We start from the raw sequence: 20,658 nt of genomic DNA, 5'->3' as shown, positions 1-20,658 counted from the left end.
TCATATACAAAATGAGTGGAAAAAGGCCAGATGCTGGTGGATAGGGGAACAGGCATGTTGGAAAGGGAAAAAAAGTTTGTGTCCGTGGGGTTGGTGGTAAAGCAACAGGAACATCTGCTGAAGAAACACCATCTGTTATGGGGGGACTAGAAGATTAGGATAAGGTGGTATATATTCCAATCGCCAGTCGGGGTCCACCGTGCTCCCAGATGAAAAAGGAGATGCTGGCAACCCGAAGGTTAGGTGGAGGATACAGAGCTGGGGGGCTCTGAAACTAATAGAAGCCTGACCCGAGTTAGACAACACTGTTAGCGTCACAGGGTCCACACACCCAGCCCAGGAACTCCCTGTTAACAACACAGGGGCCCTGGGGTACGCTGTCCGTGCGTGTAGGGGGCACACCTGTGGCCAGCATGCGCAGCTGCAGCAGCAGCAGCCCAGTTAATGCCAGTGGTCTGCATTAGCAGGACTGGTAGGACAGGAGCTGGCCGTAACCGTGCCGCGTTACCAAATGTGGTGGCGTCCAGCACCGACGCCCTATCCCTGCCTACCTCTGTCTTAAATGAGAAAGCCGCGGAGACACCATCACATGTTTCTCAACGCTGGCAGGAAACTAGCCAGGTCTTTCACCGGGAAGGAACAACCACGGGAAGGGCAGTCTCCAGTCAAGGAGACCACCTATACCAAACATGGTATCCATCCACAGACAGCCGTTTCGGGGTATTTACCCCTCATCAGTGTGGAGTAGGAATCTGGCTAGTGGGGGCAATGCCTAGTAAAAGACTACTTAAGCAAGCATTGTTGACCTAAGGGAGATCAACATATCCACTGCGGAGACACCATCACGTGTTTCTCAACGCAGTGATTCTAGAGCAAAGCCCCCTGGGAAGTATGCAAATGAGAAAGCCGCGGAGACACCATCACATGTTTCTCAACGCTGGCAGGAAACTAGCCAGGTCTTTCACCGGGAAGGAACAACCACGGGAAGGGCAGTCTCCAATCAAGGAGACCACCTATACCAAACATGGTATCCATCCACAGACAGCCGTTTCGGGGTATTTGCCCCTCATCAGTGTGGAGTAGGAATCTGGCTAGTGGGGGCAATGCCTAGTAAAAGACTACTTAAGCAAGCATTGTTGACCTTAGGGAGATCAACATATCCACTGCGGAGACACCATCACGTGTTTCTCAACGCAGTGATTCTAGAGCAAAGCCCCCTGGGAAGTATGCAAATGAAAAAGCCGCGGAGACACCATCACATGTTTCTCAACGCTGGCAGGAAACTAGCCAGGTCTTTCACCGGGAAGGAACAACCACGGGAAGGACAGTCTCCAGTCAAGGAGACCACCTATACCAAACATGGTATCCATCCACAGACAGCCGTTTCGGGGTATTTGCCCCTCATCAGTGTGGAGTAGGAATCTGGCTAGTGGGGGCAATGCCTAGTAAAAGACTACTTAAGCAAGCATTGTTGACCTTAGGGAGATCAACATATCCACTGCGGAGACACCATCACGTGTTTTTCAACGCAGTGATTCTAGAGCAAAGCCCCCTGGGAAGTATGCAAATGAGAAAGCCGCGGAGACACCATCACATGTTTCTCAACGCTGGCAAGAAACTAGCCAGGTCTTTCACCGGGAAGGAACAACCACGGGAAGGGCAGTCTCCAGTCAAGGAGACCACCTATACCAAACATAGTATCCATCCACAGACAGCCATTTCGGGGTATTTGCCCCTCATCAGTATGGAGTAGGAATCTGGCTAGTGGGGGCAATGCCTAGTAAAAGACTACTTAAGCAAGCATTGTTGACCTTAGGGAGATCAACATATCCACTGCAGAGACACCATCACGTGTTTCTCAACGCAGTGATTCTAGAGCAAAGCCCCCTGGGAAGTATGCAAATGAGAAAGCCGCGGAGACACCATCACATGTTTCTCAACGCTAGGATTTCACATAAATGAACCTACAATGCAGCCTCTTACACAGCAGATTACACAGGACACAGCTACATTGTACAGAGCAGCATCTCTATGTCCTGTATTCTAGAGGGAGAGGAAAAGAGGATTTTTTTTTCTTCTAATAAAGTTACTAAAAATAATAAAAAAAAAAATAGAATAATGTAATTTTATTGCACTTTTTTATAAAATAATAAACATCACAAATCAGCAAATAACATGGACATATTTGGTGTCCCTGTAATCGTAATGACCTGAACAACACAGCGATCAGATTATTTATGGGGATCGGTAAATGGCGGGAAAAAAAAGGTGCAATTTATTATTTTTCTTTATTAAAACCCATAAAAAATGTAATAAAAATGGATCACTGAGGCCGTGTTCACACATAGCGTAAATGCGGCATTTTTTCTGCAGGTGTCCGCGCCACGAGTGCAATAACAATGTTCTCTGATTATTGCGTGTTTGCGGTATTTTTTATACATTGTCCCCCTTATTTGATACATGTTTGTTGCTGATGTGAATCCTGAAGCTTATAAAGAAAGAAACACCAAATGTGCACAGTTCAGCGGCGTCTTTCCACGCACCAGGAGCGGAGATTTCAGGACGTCTCATCCACTTTGCTTGGACAATTAGTCCATATTCACATGTAGCGTAAATGCTGCATTTTTTTCTGCTGTTTCTTTGCACATTTATTCTGCTGTGTTTAATTGTCCAAGTAAAGTGGATGTGATTCCATGAAAAGACGCTGCTGAATTCTGCGGTTTTCGGGGGGGGGGGGGGGGGGTTTCTCTGGAGGTTTCTATGTGGAGCTTAAAAAAATGCAGGAAAAAGCTTCTCAGTACAATAAAAACACTTAAAAACGCAGATTCACAGCTGAACCAAAAACGCATTAAATAATGGAGAAAAGGCAGAATAAATGCAGCAAAAATGGAAAAAACAGAGAAGATTGTTATTGTGTAGTTTGGTGCAGACAGAAACAAAAAGAAACAGAATTTATGCAACGTGTGAACACTGCCTTATAGGCACAAATAAGCAATGTCATATAGTGACACAGAAATAGAAAAAATTCTGACTGCTATAAATATGAATGAACAGTCCGGGGCATCTGCTGAATGACCCTTACTTCCAAATGGGTGTGGCTAGGGGTGTGGCTAGGGGCGTGGTCAAAATTTGCCGCGGCATTATTGGTCCCTCTTTACTTTCTTGAAATGTTGGGAGGTATGCCTTCACAGGTGACCGCTAATCAGGACACGACACAGACAGAGCCGCAGCATGACCATGAAGTCGGGTGAGGTTCACCCGAGTTCATTCTGACAGTGCGGCTCTGTCTGTGTCTGCTGTCATCTGCCATTCAGCTCTGCTGCATGGCTGTCTGTGTCTGCTGTCAGCGGCCATGTAGCAGAGCTGAATGGCAGATGACATAGTTAAAACGCCTCCCTACACATTACACATGCTAGTCAAGTCAATAAATAAAAAAAAAAATGGTGCCCAATGCATACGTCACAGAACACATGATCTAAAGGATCGCACACAAAATTGATCAATTTAACATAGACTACTAACGCTCGTGTGACAGCAAATGAACGACCTACGTGCAATCTCATAAGATCCCGTATGCAACCTGGGCGTGTCACATCGCAAATGCGATTGTACAACTAATTGCAACGTGTAAAGCAGGCTTTAGACACAACACGGAATCTAAGTACCTGTGCAAAGAGGCTTTTCGCACTAAGTGTGAGAGCATGATCAGTAGCCTGAACTGAGGACTTAGCCTCAGGAATGTCACAGTCAGGCTGAGCATACTCACTAGGCGAAACACTGGACTTAGGCTGTGGCTGGGGTAAATCGGCACACGCATGTGCACTAGCCGCCTCTCCATACTTTGACATGAAGGAGGAAGCAGCCAGCCATCAATTCCATATTATGATACAAATGCAAATATAAGCAATATTTTTTCTTAGTCAATTTTCATGCTTCATCGGGGTAGTATATGATGACGTCCTCGTTCCTAATTCCAAAATAATCATCATATCAAGGGAAGGGGGGGAAAAGAGTGTATCCGACAGATCCTCAGATGGAATAATGTTACTAGAATATAAACAACATGCAATTAAAAAACAGCATAAGCACAGCCGGCATTAAAATCAAATCCGCCCGCAGCAAATCACACAGGGGGACCCTACCACATCAAATTAATTGTATTGTGATGTTATGTATTAAGAAATGGAGCGAAAGTCAATTGCTCGTTCAAACCTGCAGGAGATAAAGTCCCCAGAGAGAAAATCCACCTGCATTCCAGCCTAGATAAGGCCGTTTTCAAATTCCCCCCTCGGATCCTGCCATTTATTAGGTCAATCCCTATCACCTTTAATCCAGTCGGGTCACAATTGTGATGCACTTTAAAGTGCCTGGGGAGAGTCCTTAACAATGTCAGGTCCGTCACCGATGGGGCCTTTAGAATGTCGCAAACATGTTTGCGTATACGAGTTCGTAGCTGTCTTGAAGTCAGGCCCACGTAAATCATGTCAAAAGGGCATTTGGCATAATAAATTACGTACGTGCTACTGCCCGAGATGTATTTCTTAATGCAGAAGCATCATTTTTTATCTGCCAAAAGAAATTCCTTCCCCTTGATGATATTACCGGACCTGCATGTCACGCATTCTCCGCAGGTGAAACATCCCACCCTAGGAGTACCATGTCCAAAGAGACCCCAGGGTGTCCTGGCCACATAGTAGCTGTCAACCAAAAGATCTCGTAGGATCCTACCTCACCTAGATGTTAACAGGGGGGATCCTGGTAAGTCACTGGCCAACACTGTATCTGTCTGTACAGTGCCTCCCTGATACGTCTCCACTGTCCATTGAAAGTGGAGATGAATCGTGTCTGATTACCACCATTCCTTGCTGTCACCGGATTGGGACCATATAGAAGCTGCTCTCTAGGTACCTGCTTGGCTCTTTTATATTCGTGTTTGATTCCGTGGATTCCATATCCCCTGTCCCTGAACTTATGCAGAGGTCTTCTGCTTGATGTTCAAATCTTTGAGGGGTAGAGCAAATTCTCTTTGCCCTCAGAAATTGGCCGGTTGGGATGACTCTAATTGTGGATCTCTGATGGGCTGAAGACGCATGTAATAGTGCGTTCACGGATGTAGTTTTTCTAAATAAAATAGTCTCGATCAAGCCATCATCTCCAACCTCCACCACAACGTCTAAAAAATCCACTTTTCTCTGATCTGCTTTGTATGTTAATTTCACTTTAAATTCATACCGGTTCAGATCTTCCATAAATTGATCCAGCAGAGGACGGGCACCTTGCCAGAGGAGCAGCACGTCATCAATATATCGATACCAACAGACTATATTCTGGGCAAGTGGCAGCTCGTGTAACACAGTCTGCTCCCACATGCCCAGAAAAAGCCCTGCATACGACGGTGCACACGCTGCCCCCATGACGGTGCCTCTGCAGGAAGAAGCGGTCCTTAAATGTGAATACGTTGTGGTGGAGGATGAAGTCCAGGAGAACCAAAATAAACTCACATAGAGATCCATCCCAAGCGCTGCCTGATAAGAAATGCCTCGTAGCCTCCAAGCCCTGTTCATGCGAGATACAGGACTTGACGTCTGCTGTAACCAACCACATATCTGCCTCCACATGGATCCCATCCAGTTTCCTCAATAGGTCATTCGTATCACGTAGATACGAAGGTAGATTCTGCACCAGTGGTTTCAGGTAGAAATCAACAAAGGTGCAGATCGGTTCACAAAGGCCGCCAATCCCCAAGACGATAGGACGTCCCGGGGGATTGGAGGCATCTTTATGAACCTTCGGCAGCAAGTAGAATGTGGGCAATTTGGGAGTCTTCACCAGGAGTCCATCCCTTACTCTGGGGGTGATAATCCCCTGCAGCAAGGCTTCCTCCAGAAGAGTCGTCAATTCCAATTTATTATCCGGAATAGGCTTAGTGGTGAGTCTTGTGTATGTCTCCTTAATATTAAGCTGTCTAAACGCCTCACGTTCATACTTGCAGACAGGCCATATCACAACGTCCCCTCCCTTATCAGCATTTTTTACATCATATTTTGCAATTCTTGAATGGCCGCACGTTGTTGTCTAGTCAGGTTATCACCTGATAAGGGAGGGAACTTTGTGATATGGCCTGTCTGCAAGTATGAACGTATGCGTGCAAGGAGTGCAAGTGCGAGCACACAATCATGAGTGCATGCACGCATACAGTTGCCGTTCTGTACACACTCCTGGACTATTGGCTGCACTTGGGCTTTGGGCGGGCTACATCTTGCAGACTCGTTGAGTAAATAAGCAGGGGCCGCATTGAATGATCTTAACTAATGTATGTCTAATCTAATGTATACACTGGAGCCCAGGTGTATACATGAGATGAAATATTCAAAATTGATCCGCACTGATCTGAAGACCAATACCTTTTTGCAGTAGTTCTTAGCTGTACTGTTTCAACACTCACTGGTCAAACCTTCATTCATATACAGAATATTACAGTGAAAGCCCAAAGTAATATGCAGTTACACACCTGCCCAAGTATTCCACATTTACAATTCATATTTGTCAGAGAGCTCTCTTCTGCTCTTTTATTGCCATAGTCCGAGCTCAGGTGTGCATTATACACAGGAGTCATTGCTCGGGAAATGAATGATATATACAGGGCACGTTCAATGCTTGTATTACTTTAAATGATTAGGTGTAATTATAGATAATTGGTCACTTGTGCTCTAGATTAATCCAATATGCATAAGGCATTGTATGCCCTGATTCATGATGTTCTGAGTAATATTTTCAAAAGAAAAATAAAAGAGATGCAGAAATAAACATTGTTACCCCCTTGTGTCATTTCCTCCTGATGACAAAGCACTTATCTGTGTATAATTCATTAAAATAAGCTATGATCTAAGCCTTTGTGTTACTGAATATCAATAGACCTTCATATCCCTATATGAAGTTCAGCCTTTATTCTGATTACAATGGTTTAGCGTCACCAATATTTTCTTAAGCGTAGTCTTATGGTAACAGCATGACATATAAGTAATATAGACTTGTGCATAACCATCACTATAAATGAGTATGCTTTGTTTGAAAAGTAAGATTTTAAGCCATATCTCACTGAAAAGAACAATTTCCGAAATACACAATATTACAGCTTTTAGTATTTTATATGACCTCCATGATTTTTAAGAACAGCATTTAGTCTTCTAGGCATGGAAAGAACAAGTTGGTCATACACTACAACATCTATCTATTTCAATCCTGCAATAACGATCTCTTTTAGAGCCTGGATGCTGGATCCAGAGTGACGTTCAACTTGTCTCTTCAGAATTCCCCATAGATGTTTTGATTGGGTTCAGATCAGGAGATATACTTCACCAATTAATCACTGTCACTCTGCTCTTCAAAAATGGAACAGATGTCTGGATTATTATCTTGTTGGAAAAGTGCATGTTTATCAAAAGCACAAAGTGAGGGTGTCATTTTCTCTTTCAATATACGGGTTTGGTTTAGAATGAAATGTTGGCCGTCCTTTCTATTTCTGCATGCTTACTTATCAATAAAACTTAGTCTTAAGTACATATCCTATTTAGTGTCATGTCCATGATGCTCTCACTTTCATCTTAGAGTCTGTTGTGTTGTATTTTTTTCATTTTTTTGTTTCTTACAACATTGTTGTTTATGTAATTTTCTGATATTTAATGTAAAATTGTTTCATAGGGTACTATATATTTTTTATCCCAATATACTATTTAAACAATGTATCTTATTATTATGTTATTAATATGTTATTCTTATAATAGATGAAGTCATAAACTAATTTTTTAATTATTATCATTTTAGGGGTTCACTGATCCTGCTTATCGGGCCAGACGTAAAGAGTTTGCTGATATTGCATTTAATTACAAACAGTAGGTTCTGTGTTTTTTTGTCCATACTAAACACATGGCCCCATAGCAAAGATCAATAATATTCAATAGTGAAGATCATTATACACCACCCATTATGTTGATGAGTTTTGTCGATCAGAATTGAAGAGTGTTGTGTTTGTTTCCATGTCCGCATGCTTTATACTGTATGACTCTTGGGATGGAAGAAGATATCATTGAACATTTTTTGCCACCTAATAGCAAAAGGTGTGGGTTGCACCAGGCCCGGGCCCCAATTTTTCAAAGGATAACAATTAGCTGGATGTTGGAAAAGTGCACGTCTACCAAGGGCATGGACTAGTGGTATCATCTTGTCTTTTAATATAGAGTAGTACATCTATCAATTCATGATATCCTGAATGAGATGTAGCTCCTCAACACCAGCAGCACTCATACAACCCCGACATAAGGATACTGCCACCTTCATATATCACTATAGCCACCATGCACGCATTTAGAAAAAATAATTTAAAAAGATGAATGGTGCCTACATTGAAACATGGTGGTGGGTTATACAAAGAGAACTGGTGGATATGCAGCAGAGAAAACAGTGATTTTATCATTCAGAGAAGTCTAATTTATCAAAATATAAAAAGAATTATAAACAATTTGTCGGTAAACAAAAAAATTTAAAAGCACCAAAATTAATTTTTTTTTATCAGAAAAAAATGCTGTAACAAGTGATCTACACAATTTCTCGTCCCACAAAAATACACCATCATATGGCTCTATCAACTGAAAAATGAAAATAGTACAGGTCTTAGAAAATGGCGACACAACCCCCCCCCAAAAAAAAAATTCCCCACTAAAATAATAAAATAACTGGATATGTTTGGTATCAGCATAATTGTATTAGAGAATTGGAAGGTCATTTTTACCACAAAATGTACACCGTAAAACAATTCCCAAAAAAACTGAATTCAGGGTTTTTTTCACAATTTCTCCATATTTAGATTTTTCCCCATTTTACAGTACGCTAGGTGGTAAAATGAATGGTGACATTCAAAAATACATCTTGTCCTGCGAAAAACAAGGCCTCATATGTCTATTTGGACAGAAAAGTATAAAAAGTTATGGCTCTGGGAAGAAGGGGAGGAAAAAAAAACAAAAACGAAATTTGCCACCATTGCAAAGGGGCTAAAGAGCTTTTGTCAGCTTCACCAATTCTATGCTATTCTTTTTAGAAATTTATGATTAAATTAACAACTGTGAATTATAATGTTGGTGGCATGTCTCTACACAGACTGACCAATCAGTGCTGCCATTATCAGGGACACACCCCTTTGAAAAATGAATGGTAACACCCAGTTGTCAATGTATTCATAAATGTTTAGAAAGATTAGCAGAGGAATGGCGCAATGCCAAGTGTTTCAGTGTTTGTTTTTTAATACTATATGTATTCAACAAAATGGAATGACTGTCTTGTTTTGTCATCTTTTTAGTGGTCAAACTATTCCACGTGTTACTTATACAGAGGAGGAAAAAAAGACATGGGGCACAGTGTTTAAAGAGCTGAAGTCGCTGTACCCGACACATGCTTGCTATGAACATAATCATGTGTTTCCCCTGCTAGAGAAATATTGTGGATATAATGAAAATAACATTCCTCAACTCGAAGATGTCTCCAATTTTCTTCAAAGTATGCACTTATATGTCTCAATTATTGTAAAATTGTTGTGTGGAATCTGAGATAGTTGGTGTGCACCTAGAGTAGGTGGAGTAGATTGCATTGGACACTTATGAGGGCGTCACATGGTACGATATATCTGGCGATATGTCTTCGGGGTCACGTCGTTAGTGACGCACATCCGGCATCGTCAGACATATCGTACCGTGTGACACCTCCAAACGACTGTGAACGAGCAAAAAAACTCACCTTATCGTTGCTCGTCGACATGTCATTCATTTTCATAATCTCGTTCCTCCTTCTGCGCGCCAGTTGTTCGTCGCTCCCGTGGCAGCACACATCGCTCCGTGTGGCACCCGGGAGCGACAAACACAGCTTACCTGCATCCTGCTGGCAATATGGAAGAAAGGAGGTGGGCGGGATGTGTACGTCCCGCTCATCTCCGCCCCTCCGCATCTATTGGCCGGCTACCATGTGACGTCGCTGTGACGCCGAACGTCCCTCCCCCTTCAGGAAGAGGATGTTCGCCGCCCACAGCGACGTCACCCAGGAGGTAAGTACGTGTGACAGGGGTTAACGACTTTGTGCGCCACGGGCAACTAATTGCCCGTGACGCACAAACGACGGAGGCGGGTGCGATCGCTTATGCAATCGCACGATTTATCGTCCCGTGTGACGCCCGCATTAGGCCCGCTTCATCATGACCAGCATTATTCACATCAGTCTTGCTGAGAAGGTGTTCTCAAGTCAGATACATCTTATTCATTAGGAGGCGCATTTTAATGAAATCCGACATATCTGAAAAGTGGCATGCGCCTCTGTGTGCGCATCGCCAGAAATCTTAAAGAGGTGGTTCACTACACTGCAAATGTGGCCACATCACTGTAAAAATTATATGGAAAGCTTTTTTCTAAATACCTTGTTCAGCCAATTTTGCCTCTGAGTGGCGCTATTGCAGTCCGCTCATCCCCATGAAGTGATCCCTGGGCTCCGTGTCCTCTGAGATCTGGTGATGTCACATCAACTTCCAGTTGACCCGACACCACTGAGCCTGGCCCTAGTCTCCCTGACTGACTGGGCTATGGGCAGAATTTCACCGCTCATGTCAGCCCAGCATCGCTCCTGCTTGCAGTGCTCTGCAGTGAAGTAGAGCAAACATGACCTGCTACGCTGCGACGCTGGGCTGTAGCGAGCGGTGAAACGCGACCCACAACCAAGTCACTCAGGGAGACTGGGGCCCGCTTTGGTGATGCCAGTTCAACAGGAGGATGTGACATCATCAGATCTCAGAGGTCACAAGAGCCTGAGGGTCACTTCATGGGGATGAGCAGACCATAATAGCGTCGCTCACAGGCAGAATTGGCTGAACAATGTATTTGAAAAAAGTCATCCCTTTCAATTTTATAGGGATGTGGCCACTATTGCAGAGTAGTGAACCCCTCCTTTAACTTAGTCATGTACTGGAGTAAGATTTGTGGCATAAGGAGCACCACAATGTGTCATGAATTTGACAACCAGGTTTGGCCATGCTCCTGTTCTACACCACCTCCACCTATTCTGTGTCGGAGCTGGGCGAAAATGAAGTGAGACTGCGAAGAGTCTCAAAAATGTAATACAACCTTGCATTGCACCAAAATGTTGTCCCTTTTCAAACTTTTATTTTACAATAGAATTCTGAGGTAATTTAGGTGCCCCTACAATAACAGCCCCTATTATGAAGACTTAACGCTCACAACAAGAGAAACTAAATAATAACCTTATATTTTCTTGATATCAATAAAGCATCATTCAACTGGCTAACACAGTATCAAACCCTTTTTTCTTTCAGCTCACAGTAACAAATTGTTTTTTGCATATTGATCTATGGTTCAGTTAATTGGAAGATTCTTTGATTTTTCTTGTAAATTTACCCCTGAATCTGTAAAAGTATTCTCTGCCCATTCAAACTTAGAAGGGCAACGAGGGATGAACATGATTTCTGATTGGGGCAAGTGTCAGACTCAGATCTGTCTAAGTTGTGCAGAGGCCCCATACAAAAAAAACAGCTATACCACGTGGAATGTTTTTTTTTTATTAACCGTGGCTCACTGTTTTAACAGTGGAATGGTAATGTGCAGCACATCACACTTTATTAGAAGGCTCGCTCATACCCCCGTATAACAATGTTATACTATGGGACAGTGCCAGTCAGTGTTTTTTTCTAATGCCGATTCAGCGTAAAAATGACTGCATGCTGTGATTGGTGGCGTGTCTCTAATCATGTACACCAATACAAGTCTATGGGTTCGAGTGAAACATTGGACTGCACTCAGATGTCATCCAAGTGCAGTCCAATATACGAAGAGACAGGCAATAGGGAAAAGGGAGCGATTGATATCTCCTTCTCCTCACTTGTGATCGGATTCTCACATGTGAGAGATTTGGAGCACAGTAGATGACAATTGGCTCATGTTCACAGTAGAGTTTGAGTCGAGTGTCATTAGCAAATAGCATCCAATTTTATCGCATTGGATGCATATGATAATTTGATTCCTCCATACAGTTGAAAAAGGTGTACCAATATATACCTGATGGGCCAACAGGACACTGAATTGGCATCTGTCCTGTCTATAGAGCGCTATGAATACATTCGGTGCACTTTCACCTGTTCCTATTTCAGGGTATACACCAAATATATACTGCAATTGCCATGTGAAGGTAGCTTTAGCATGCGCATATGATATTGACAACCGAATATGTTTGTTGGCTGTAAGCAATGTACAGACTGTAGCATAGAAGCACCGTACATTGTACAATTACTGCAGTTTATTTTCAATTTATGAACCTATGGATAGGTCATTAATATGTTAATCTTACACAACTTCTTTAATCTTCTGGTTGCTTTAAGGCTAAATGGAGTCACCCAATATAAAGCTCATGTTTACATTGAAAGTGTCTTCAATATCAGCGCCATCAATATGAGTAGAGGGGACCGAATAAATTAAAACATCAAAAGAAATGATCATCAGAACTTATACAAAGAAAGACATGCCCATAGCCTATTCTAGTTTTCCATTAGCTCATAGCATATTCCCTATTCTCATTGATAAAGACTATACAATAGAATTATATCTGTAAATCTACTTGCTCAGATTTGATGTGTCTATGTTCTGTATCATCTAGTGAAAGTGTCATATACAGACTGGTTGCATAGGTTATCATTGGAACTACAAACAAAATGGGCTTTGTGTTAGTACAGAGTCCAATATATTTTAATAGTGAATGCGGTATCTACATATAGATGGTATGCTTCAATTCACAAGTCCTGGTAAATGGGCACCTCAGTAATCTATGGCCGCCAGAAGGGAGCCCTGAGAACCACCTCTTACCTGATGGCATCCTTGGTTCTTTTTTTGTTAAGCCGGCCTGGCATTAAAGCTCATTTGTGTCATGCCACATTGATGACATTGCTCCTGGCTGTTTGATCCAAAGAGGAGCAGAAGATACCATCATGTAAGAGGCGGTTCAAGACTCTGTGGCGGCAAAAGATTACTAACTTGGCCACTGGACCTGGCCCTGCAAATCGATTTGTGCCATCTGTAATCAGTAGAAATTACCTTCTATTCTGATAGTTCTTTACTTGTAGCCAGACTCTCATGTTATTCTTATTGCATACTTATTGCATATAATATGAAATGGTCATTTCCAAGTTAATTAGCCATTTGTTTCTGTATCTTCCATAAAGCTTGTACTGGTTTTCGTTTACGTCCTGTCGCTGGTTTGCTGTCATCTCGAGATTTCCTTGCTGGCTTGGCATTCAGAGTATTTCACTCTACTCAGTATATTCGCCATTCATCAAAACCCATGTATACACCGGAGCCGTGAGTACATTTCCTTCTCTCTTCTAGCTTTGTAGCTGTTAAACTAAACTGCAATGGGAATAATGCTGACGGGGTTTTTTTCTGAAATCTCGTATCTAAAGTAACTCTGTAAGGTTCCTGGTTATTGTGTTGTGATTTCTGGCTTCATGTTAAGTCATTAACATTTAACATCATTTTGTGTTTTTTTGTCTATTTTTACAGTGATATTTGTCATGAGCTTTTAGGACATGCACCCCTATTTGCTGACCCAAGTTTTGCCCAATTTTCACAAGTAAGAATTGATTGATTCGGTAGAGGATTGAGTTTCAGTTGAATGTCCTGTAATACACAGTTTCACACGATTTCAGATATTTTGAAATTATTTGATTTGAGATTCCCCCCACCCTCAAAATTACTGTGTAAGCTCTAATGGTTAGCGAGGTACTCTCTCATGCTTATATAGTATAAGCGCTTATATTGAGTGTGGTCTTCTCTCTCTTCTGTAGTGTAAGCTATTATGGTCAGCAAGGTCTTCTCTCTCTTTTTGTAGAGTGTAAAGGGGGCTTTACACGCTGCGACATCGCTAATGCGAACTCGTTGGGGTCACGGAATTGGTGACGCACATCCGGCCGCATTAGCGATGCCGTTGCGTGGGACACCTATGAGCGATTTTGCATCATCGCATAAACGTGCAAAATCGCTCATCGGTGACATGGGGGTCCATTCTTAAAAATCTTTACTGCAGCAGTAACGAAGTTGTTCCTCGTTCCTGCGGCAGCACACATCGGTACGTGTGACACCGCAGCAACGAGGAACCTCACCTTACCTGCCTCCCGGCTGCTATGCGGAAGGAAGGAGGTGGGCGGGATGTTACATCCTGCTCATCTCTGCCCCTCCGCTTCTATTGGGCGGCGGTTCAGTGACGCAGCTGTGACGTCGCTGTGACGCTGAACGAACCGCCCCCTTAGAAAGGAGGCGGTTCGCCGGTCACAGCGACGTCGCCGGGCAGGTAAGTAGTGTGACGGGCCTGGGCGATGTTGTGCGTCACGGGCAGCGATTTGCCCGTGTCGCACAACACATTGTGGCGGGTACCCACGCTAGAGATATCGGTACCAATATCGCAGCGTGTAAAGCGGCCTTAAGCTCTTAAAGTCAGCTGGGTTCTTTCTATCTCTCTTGTTGGTAAAGAGTATATGCTCTTATGGTCAGCATTGTTCTCTCTTTCGTCTGTAGAGTGTAATCTCTTATGGTCAGTGGGGCCCTCTTTCTCTCTGTCCTGTAGAGTGTTATTATTATTTATTGTTATTATTATTATTTATTATTATAGCGCCATCAATTCCTTGGCGCTTTACATGTGAAAGGGGTATACATAATAGGGACAAGTATAATAATCATAAACAATACAAGGCACAGACTGGTACAGTGTAAGACAACAGATAAAGAAAATAATCCAACATCCAGTCTGATTGTAGAATAAAAAAGATTTTTTGAGTCTTTATTGAAACATCAATAAAAAATTCATAAATATGGCATGGTGCAAACCACATGATTTGCACCATGCCATATTTATGGCTTTTTTATTGATGTTTCAATAAAGACTCAAAAAATCTTTTTTATTCTACAATTGGACTGGATGCTGGATTATTTTCTTTACCTGTTGTCTGGACTAAGGAGTGGCCGTTCTTCCGTGCACCGTCTCAGATTGTCTCTACATGGTGAGCTGGAAACTTTTGTTACTGGAAGAGTGTAAGCTCTTATGATCAGCGATGTCCTCTCTCTTTCCTGTAGAGAGTAACCTCTTATTGTCAACGGCCTCCCTCTTTCTTGCCTGTGATGTGAAAGCTCTTATGGTCAGCGTGGACTTCTCTCTCTCTGCTGTAGAGTGTACACTCTTAGGCTATGTGCGCACAGTGCGTTTTTCGCGGCGTTTTTGCGCGTTATTCGGGTGCGTTTTTGGCCTCAAAACTGCATGACTTTGCTTCCCCAGCAAAGTCTATGAGTTTTCATTTTTGCTGTCCGCACACAACTGTTTTTTTAAGCTGCGTTTTTGAGCTTGAAAAAAAAAATGGACATGTCAATTCTTTCCTGTGTTTTTCTGCGTTTTCCCCTCATGCAATGCATTGGAAAAATGTAGCAAAACGCAGAGATCAAAAACGCAGCAAAACGCAGCCAAAAACGCACCAAATTGCGGCAAAAACGCATGCGTTTTTTCAACGCAGGTGCGTTTTTGTGCGTTTTTAGCGGCCAAAAACGCACAAAAACGCAGCGTCAAAAAGACGCAGTGTACGAACCTAGCCTTATGGTCAGCAGAGTACTGACTCTCGCCTGTAGAGTATAAGCTCTTATAGTCAATGGACCCCTCTCTCTCTCTTGCCTGTAGAGTGTAAGCTCTTATGATCAGGGGGGTCCTCTCTCTCTTGCCTGTAGAGTGTAAGCTCTTATGATCAGAGGGGTCCTCTCTCTCTTGTCTATAGAGTGTAAGCTCTTATGATCAGAGGGGTCCTCTCTCTCTTGCCTGTAGATTGTAAGCTCTTATGATCAGAGGGGTCCTCTCTCTCTTGCCTGTAGAGTGTAAGCTCTTATGGTCAATGGGATTCTCTCTATCCCTCCTGTGAAGCGTAAGCTCCTATGGTCAGCGGGGTTCTCTCCCCCCACGTATAACTTTTTAGAGCAATAGCGAGCTTTCCAGTTTTGAAATTTGTGTAAATCTTTTCATCGCAATTCAAATTTTTGGGGAAAATTCCTCGAATACAGCACATTGGAATGTCAAAACATCCACTTATCTCTAACATTACATATAATACCTGTAAATAAAAATAAAGTATTACATCATTCAGAATAACTTGTAATTGAATATGTTTTCAGGAGATTGGATTGGCATCTCTTGGGGCACCAGATGAATACATTGAAATGTTGGCTACGGTAAAACCCTTTTAACCTTCTTTTAGCATTAGGAATATCTTTTTTAAATGTTTTTAGATGTGTATTTATTGCTCTGTGTCTTGCAAGTTTTCTTTCTCAGTACACTACACATCATTTATAAACAAAGTCTATGTTGTATAGAGAGGGAATGTATTATATATAGAAGATAATAGTTGCTAGGCTGTTTGAGTACCACAGTTCTAGCCGACTATCTTGTAATAGCAGTGGAATGAAGATTAGACATGGTTCATTTTAAAACCCAATACTTTTGTTCGCTGGAACAATAAGTGACCACAAGAGGTATCTGCCAACAGATTGCTCCCCTCATCTAAAAGAAAATACATGCTTACTTAAAGTGTAACTAAACTTTTATAAGTTCTATGAAATCTTGGAGCCCCTTAAAGGGAATCTGTCAGTAGGTGTTTGCTACCTTATCTGAGAGCAGCATGATGTAGGCTAAGAGACTCTGAATCCAATAATGTATCACTTAGATTACTGGCTGTAGCCGTTCTTACACAAACAAAATTTTTGGATTTAACATGAAGCAGAGTTGAGATCTCTATTGAGAGCCTGCCCACACCAGGCTCTCAATAGAGATGCCAGACTGCTGTGCACATGACAATGTACTCCAGCAATGATAATCACTAGTTGATAAAGCCTTTCGTTTAAGTAAACAACAGCACACAGTCTGATACGAGAGTCATAGTTGATTTTTGTTTTTGAACCCCTACCGCATGAAGTCCTCAGATTACATACAAAACCTGCTGACAGATTCCCTTTAATTGCCCTGTAGATCAGTCTGAGTCCAGTTATTGAGACCCCCACCAATCTCTAATGTCCTCTGTTCATCTCAGCTCTTGCATGGGTGTGCACACAGCAGCTCACTGACCTTTAATTTTTAGTTTTGCTTGTACAACATTGTGTGCATTCTCATGCAGGAGCAAAGTACTTCTACGGAGTGGCTTGAGATATCAATGGCATTGTCGTAGCTCAAACTGTTTCTGAACTAATTGGCTCTAAAATCTAAAAAGGATTATGAAACCTTAGTAAAGCTGGGTTTACACACTGCAACATCGCAAAGGACATCGCTGTAACGTCACCGGTTTTGTGACGTAACAGCGACCTCCCTAAGTCTCTGCTAAGTTGCTGGTGAGCTGTCAAACAGGCAAACCTGGCCAACAACTCAACAGCGATCCGGACCTGCAGAGCGACCTAGCTGGTTGTTGGGGACGTTGATAAGCAGCCTTTTGAAAGGGAAGTTGCTAACAAAGTCTCTGCAAAGTCTTCACACACTGAAACTTCATGCTGCACAGCGGGAAACAAAGGACCTAGGAATGGTCCTGAACGATTTGTAACGATTACAACTTCACAGCAGGGGCCGGGTCGCTGATAAGTTTCACACACTGCAACATCGCAAACAACATCGCTATTGCGTCACAAAACTGGTGACGTTACAGCGATGTCGTTTGAGATGTTGCAGTGTGTAAACCCAGCTTTAGACTTCAACTGAATTGTTGCGTGGGAGGTTGGGGGCAATAGCTATTAACATTAGACTAACCACTATTGAAACTGTATGATCTTCATAAATAGAGAGCTAAAAAAAGACAAAAACAAGACAAAATGGAAACTTTGTAATTTAATTTGTTGTATTACTGGATCATCATTAAACTTTCAGACTCATATATTAAAAAATGATACCTAAAATCTCCAATGCATATGATCCAAGCAGTATAATTCCATATATTTTATTAGTAAAAAAATAATTTTATTGAATATAAATGACAAAAATAACCAGAGAGATGCTAAATACACAATTAAAAACTAGATAAAACGGTATGGAAAATAATTTGCAGAACACTAGCTAAGTTCAAGCAATATGAAGATTACAGTATATGGAAGGTAACATCTATAGGTTAAGGCAACAGGATCAGTTCATAAAAAATAAGTATAAATAACCCAAATATATAAATTGCATAAATTATTACAAAAATCAATCAACAAATAAAGGTAAGCCTTTTGACTAATAATCAGAGCACATACCAACTGTGAGCCATTCCTGACAAACACCACATTGTCCATTACCTTGACATGTTTCACATTTTGCATAATCTCATGATTTTGTCTCACAAAAAAGCAGCATGCAAAATGTGTGTCAATATATTAGACAGTATGGTTCCGGGCAGAAATGATTGCCTAGTAGTAATTATTTTTGAGTGTTAATAATATCAATGTAACATGTTTGGGGATGAAAATGTAGATCCACAGGCACTTACAAATAATTCAAGGTGCTCAAGTAAGTTACTAACCCTTAAGGCCGCTTTACACGCTGCGATCTTGCTAGCGAGATCGCTACCGAGCATACCCGCCCCCGTCGGTTGTGCATCACGGGCAAATCGCAACATTGCTAGGACCCGTCACACTACTTACCTGCCTAGCGACGTCGCTGTGACCGGTGAACCGCCTCCTTTCTAAGGGGGCGGTTCATTCGGCGTCACAGTGACGTCACTAAGCGGCCGCCCAATAGAAGCGGAGGGGGCGGAGATGAGCAGGACGAACATCCCGCCCACCTCATTCCTTCCTCATTGGCAGTGGTCGCAGGTAAGGTGAGGTTCCTCGTTCCTGCAGTGTCACAGCTAGCGATGTGTGCTGCCGCAGGAACGACGAACAACCTGCGTCCTGCAACAGCAACGATATTTGGGAAAAGGACAGCGTGTCACCGATCAACGATAAGGTGAGTATTTTTGGTCGTTAGCGGTCGCTCATACGTGTCACACGCAACGACGTCGCTAACAAGAACGGATGTGCAGCACGTATTCCGTGACCCCAACGACATCTCTTTAGTGATGTCGTTGCGTGTAAAGCGGCCTTTTGTCCAATGAAAAAGAACATGACACTCCAAATTTCAATGCCAAAAAGGTTTTAAGTGTAGCAAGCCAAAGTAATACCTGCATGTTTCTGTCTTATGATGATGACCATCTTCAGATATACATTGGTTGCAAATACATACATTTCAAATATCCAGATTTTGAATGAAAAGAAGCCAAGCAGAGAGTACGCGCTGAGCAAGAAATGACAGCAATCACTGTGTATTTTGCCATAAGGCCGAAACACATATATGTATTATTTTGGATTTCTGCAATTAAAAGCTTTACTTGCAGTATGAATATATTAATAAAATGTATATATTTTTCGCTCTTTTGTGGGTTTCCTTTTTAAGCAGAGTTGCCGACTTTTTATGGATAACATATCTAAAAATCATAGGTGGACAACTTTTTTTTAGTGGCCTTAGAAAACTATAATTAATCAATAAGATTATACGTGATATACTGTATGTCTACAACCCATAATGTTGATATGAAGACATCAGCTGTGTTCACTGGAAACTATAAAAAGATGATAATTACATTCATAATAATCTATATTGCACATTATTCAAATTCCCATCATCATTACCGGAATGTTAACTCAACAAATCTTATTTTTAAGAAAGGAACACAAGAGTATATTATACCAAATATTTTAATATTTTATTGTTTCAAACAAATTAAATCAAAAACACAAACTTACGTATATTTTTGTAAAATGAAGAACAATGTCACACCAAAAAGTGAAAAACGTTAAAAAATAAGGGGGATTTCCTGATTGAAGCATGTTATAAAACTATATCAGGGTGGGACTAACTATTTCTTGTGGTACTTTCATATCATCATTTAGTAATTAAATATTCATTGATAATTGACTACAAAACCACATCACGATGTTAAATTAGGAGATTCCCACTTAATTCTCTGTGCTGGCACAAAAATCCATTATAATCGGCATAATTTATATAAATACACATTGCTTCATCCTTTGACCATAAATAGCCCATAAAATATATAAAAATTGTTTGTCAAAAAAATATACATATCTTTTTTCATTAGCATAAATATGTGAAAAAATAGGATGGCGTAATGTGTATTGATAAGATCAAAAAATATATATACTTTTGTTTAAGAATTAATGGAGGTTTAATATATTGCGCAGGCGGCACTAGAAATATACATTAAATCACCGCTAAAATACCAACTATATTAAAGTGCAAAAAAACACAAAATGATAAATTATATTATTCAATTATCCCAATCTGAGCTATTGCACAAATGGCCATAGTGCAAGATGAATATAGCTGCCCAAAAAGTAACAATAGCATTATAAAGTGCACATATTCACAGAGTTATTAAACTTGCAAATCCACAAAATCAGGAAGGCCCTCCACAGCCTCGACGCACGTTTCAAGTAAAACCTTTTCTTCAGGAGGCTCAGGTCAAGGAACAGTTGGGTCACCTTTTAAATAATAGTAAAGCAAACATATTGCCTC

The 20,658-nt window shown here is 41.6% G+C and overlaps 1 protein-coding gene across 1 annotated transcript in view; it reads left to right on the top strand.

The window, feature by feature from the left end:
• The window catches only part of PAH (phenylalanine hydroxylase), a 119,568-nt gene that overhangs the window by 87,907 nt on the left and 11,003 nt on the right, over positions 1-20,658 (top strand). The window contains exons 6-10 of the mRNA XM_075342400.1: positions 7,825-7,892; positions 9,353-9,549; positions 13,262-13,397; positions 13,599-13,668; positions 16,242-16,298. Coding sequence (XP_075198515.1) covers positions 7,825-7,892; positions 9,353-9,549; positions 13,262-13,397; positions 13,599-13,668; positions 16,242-16,298 — 528 coding nt within the window. The remainder of the gene's footprint in view (positions 1-7,824; positions 7,893-9,352; positions 9,550-13,261; positions 13,398-13,598; positions 13,669-16,241; positions 16,299-20,658) is intronic.

This window comes from Anomaloglossus baeobatrachus, chromosome 4 (genome assembly GCF_048569485.1).
Source record: "Anomaloglossus baeobatrachus isolate aAnoBae1 chromosome 4, aAnoBae1.hap1, whole genome shotgun sequence".
Lineage (NCBI taxonomy): Eukaryota > Metazoa > Chordata > Amphibia > Anura > Aromobatidae > Anomaloglossus > Anomaloglossus baeobatrachus.
The sequence above is the reverse complement of the archived record's forward strand: the minus strand, read 5'-3'. Positions and strand labels throughout refer to the sequence as shown.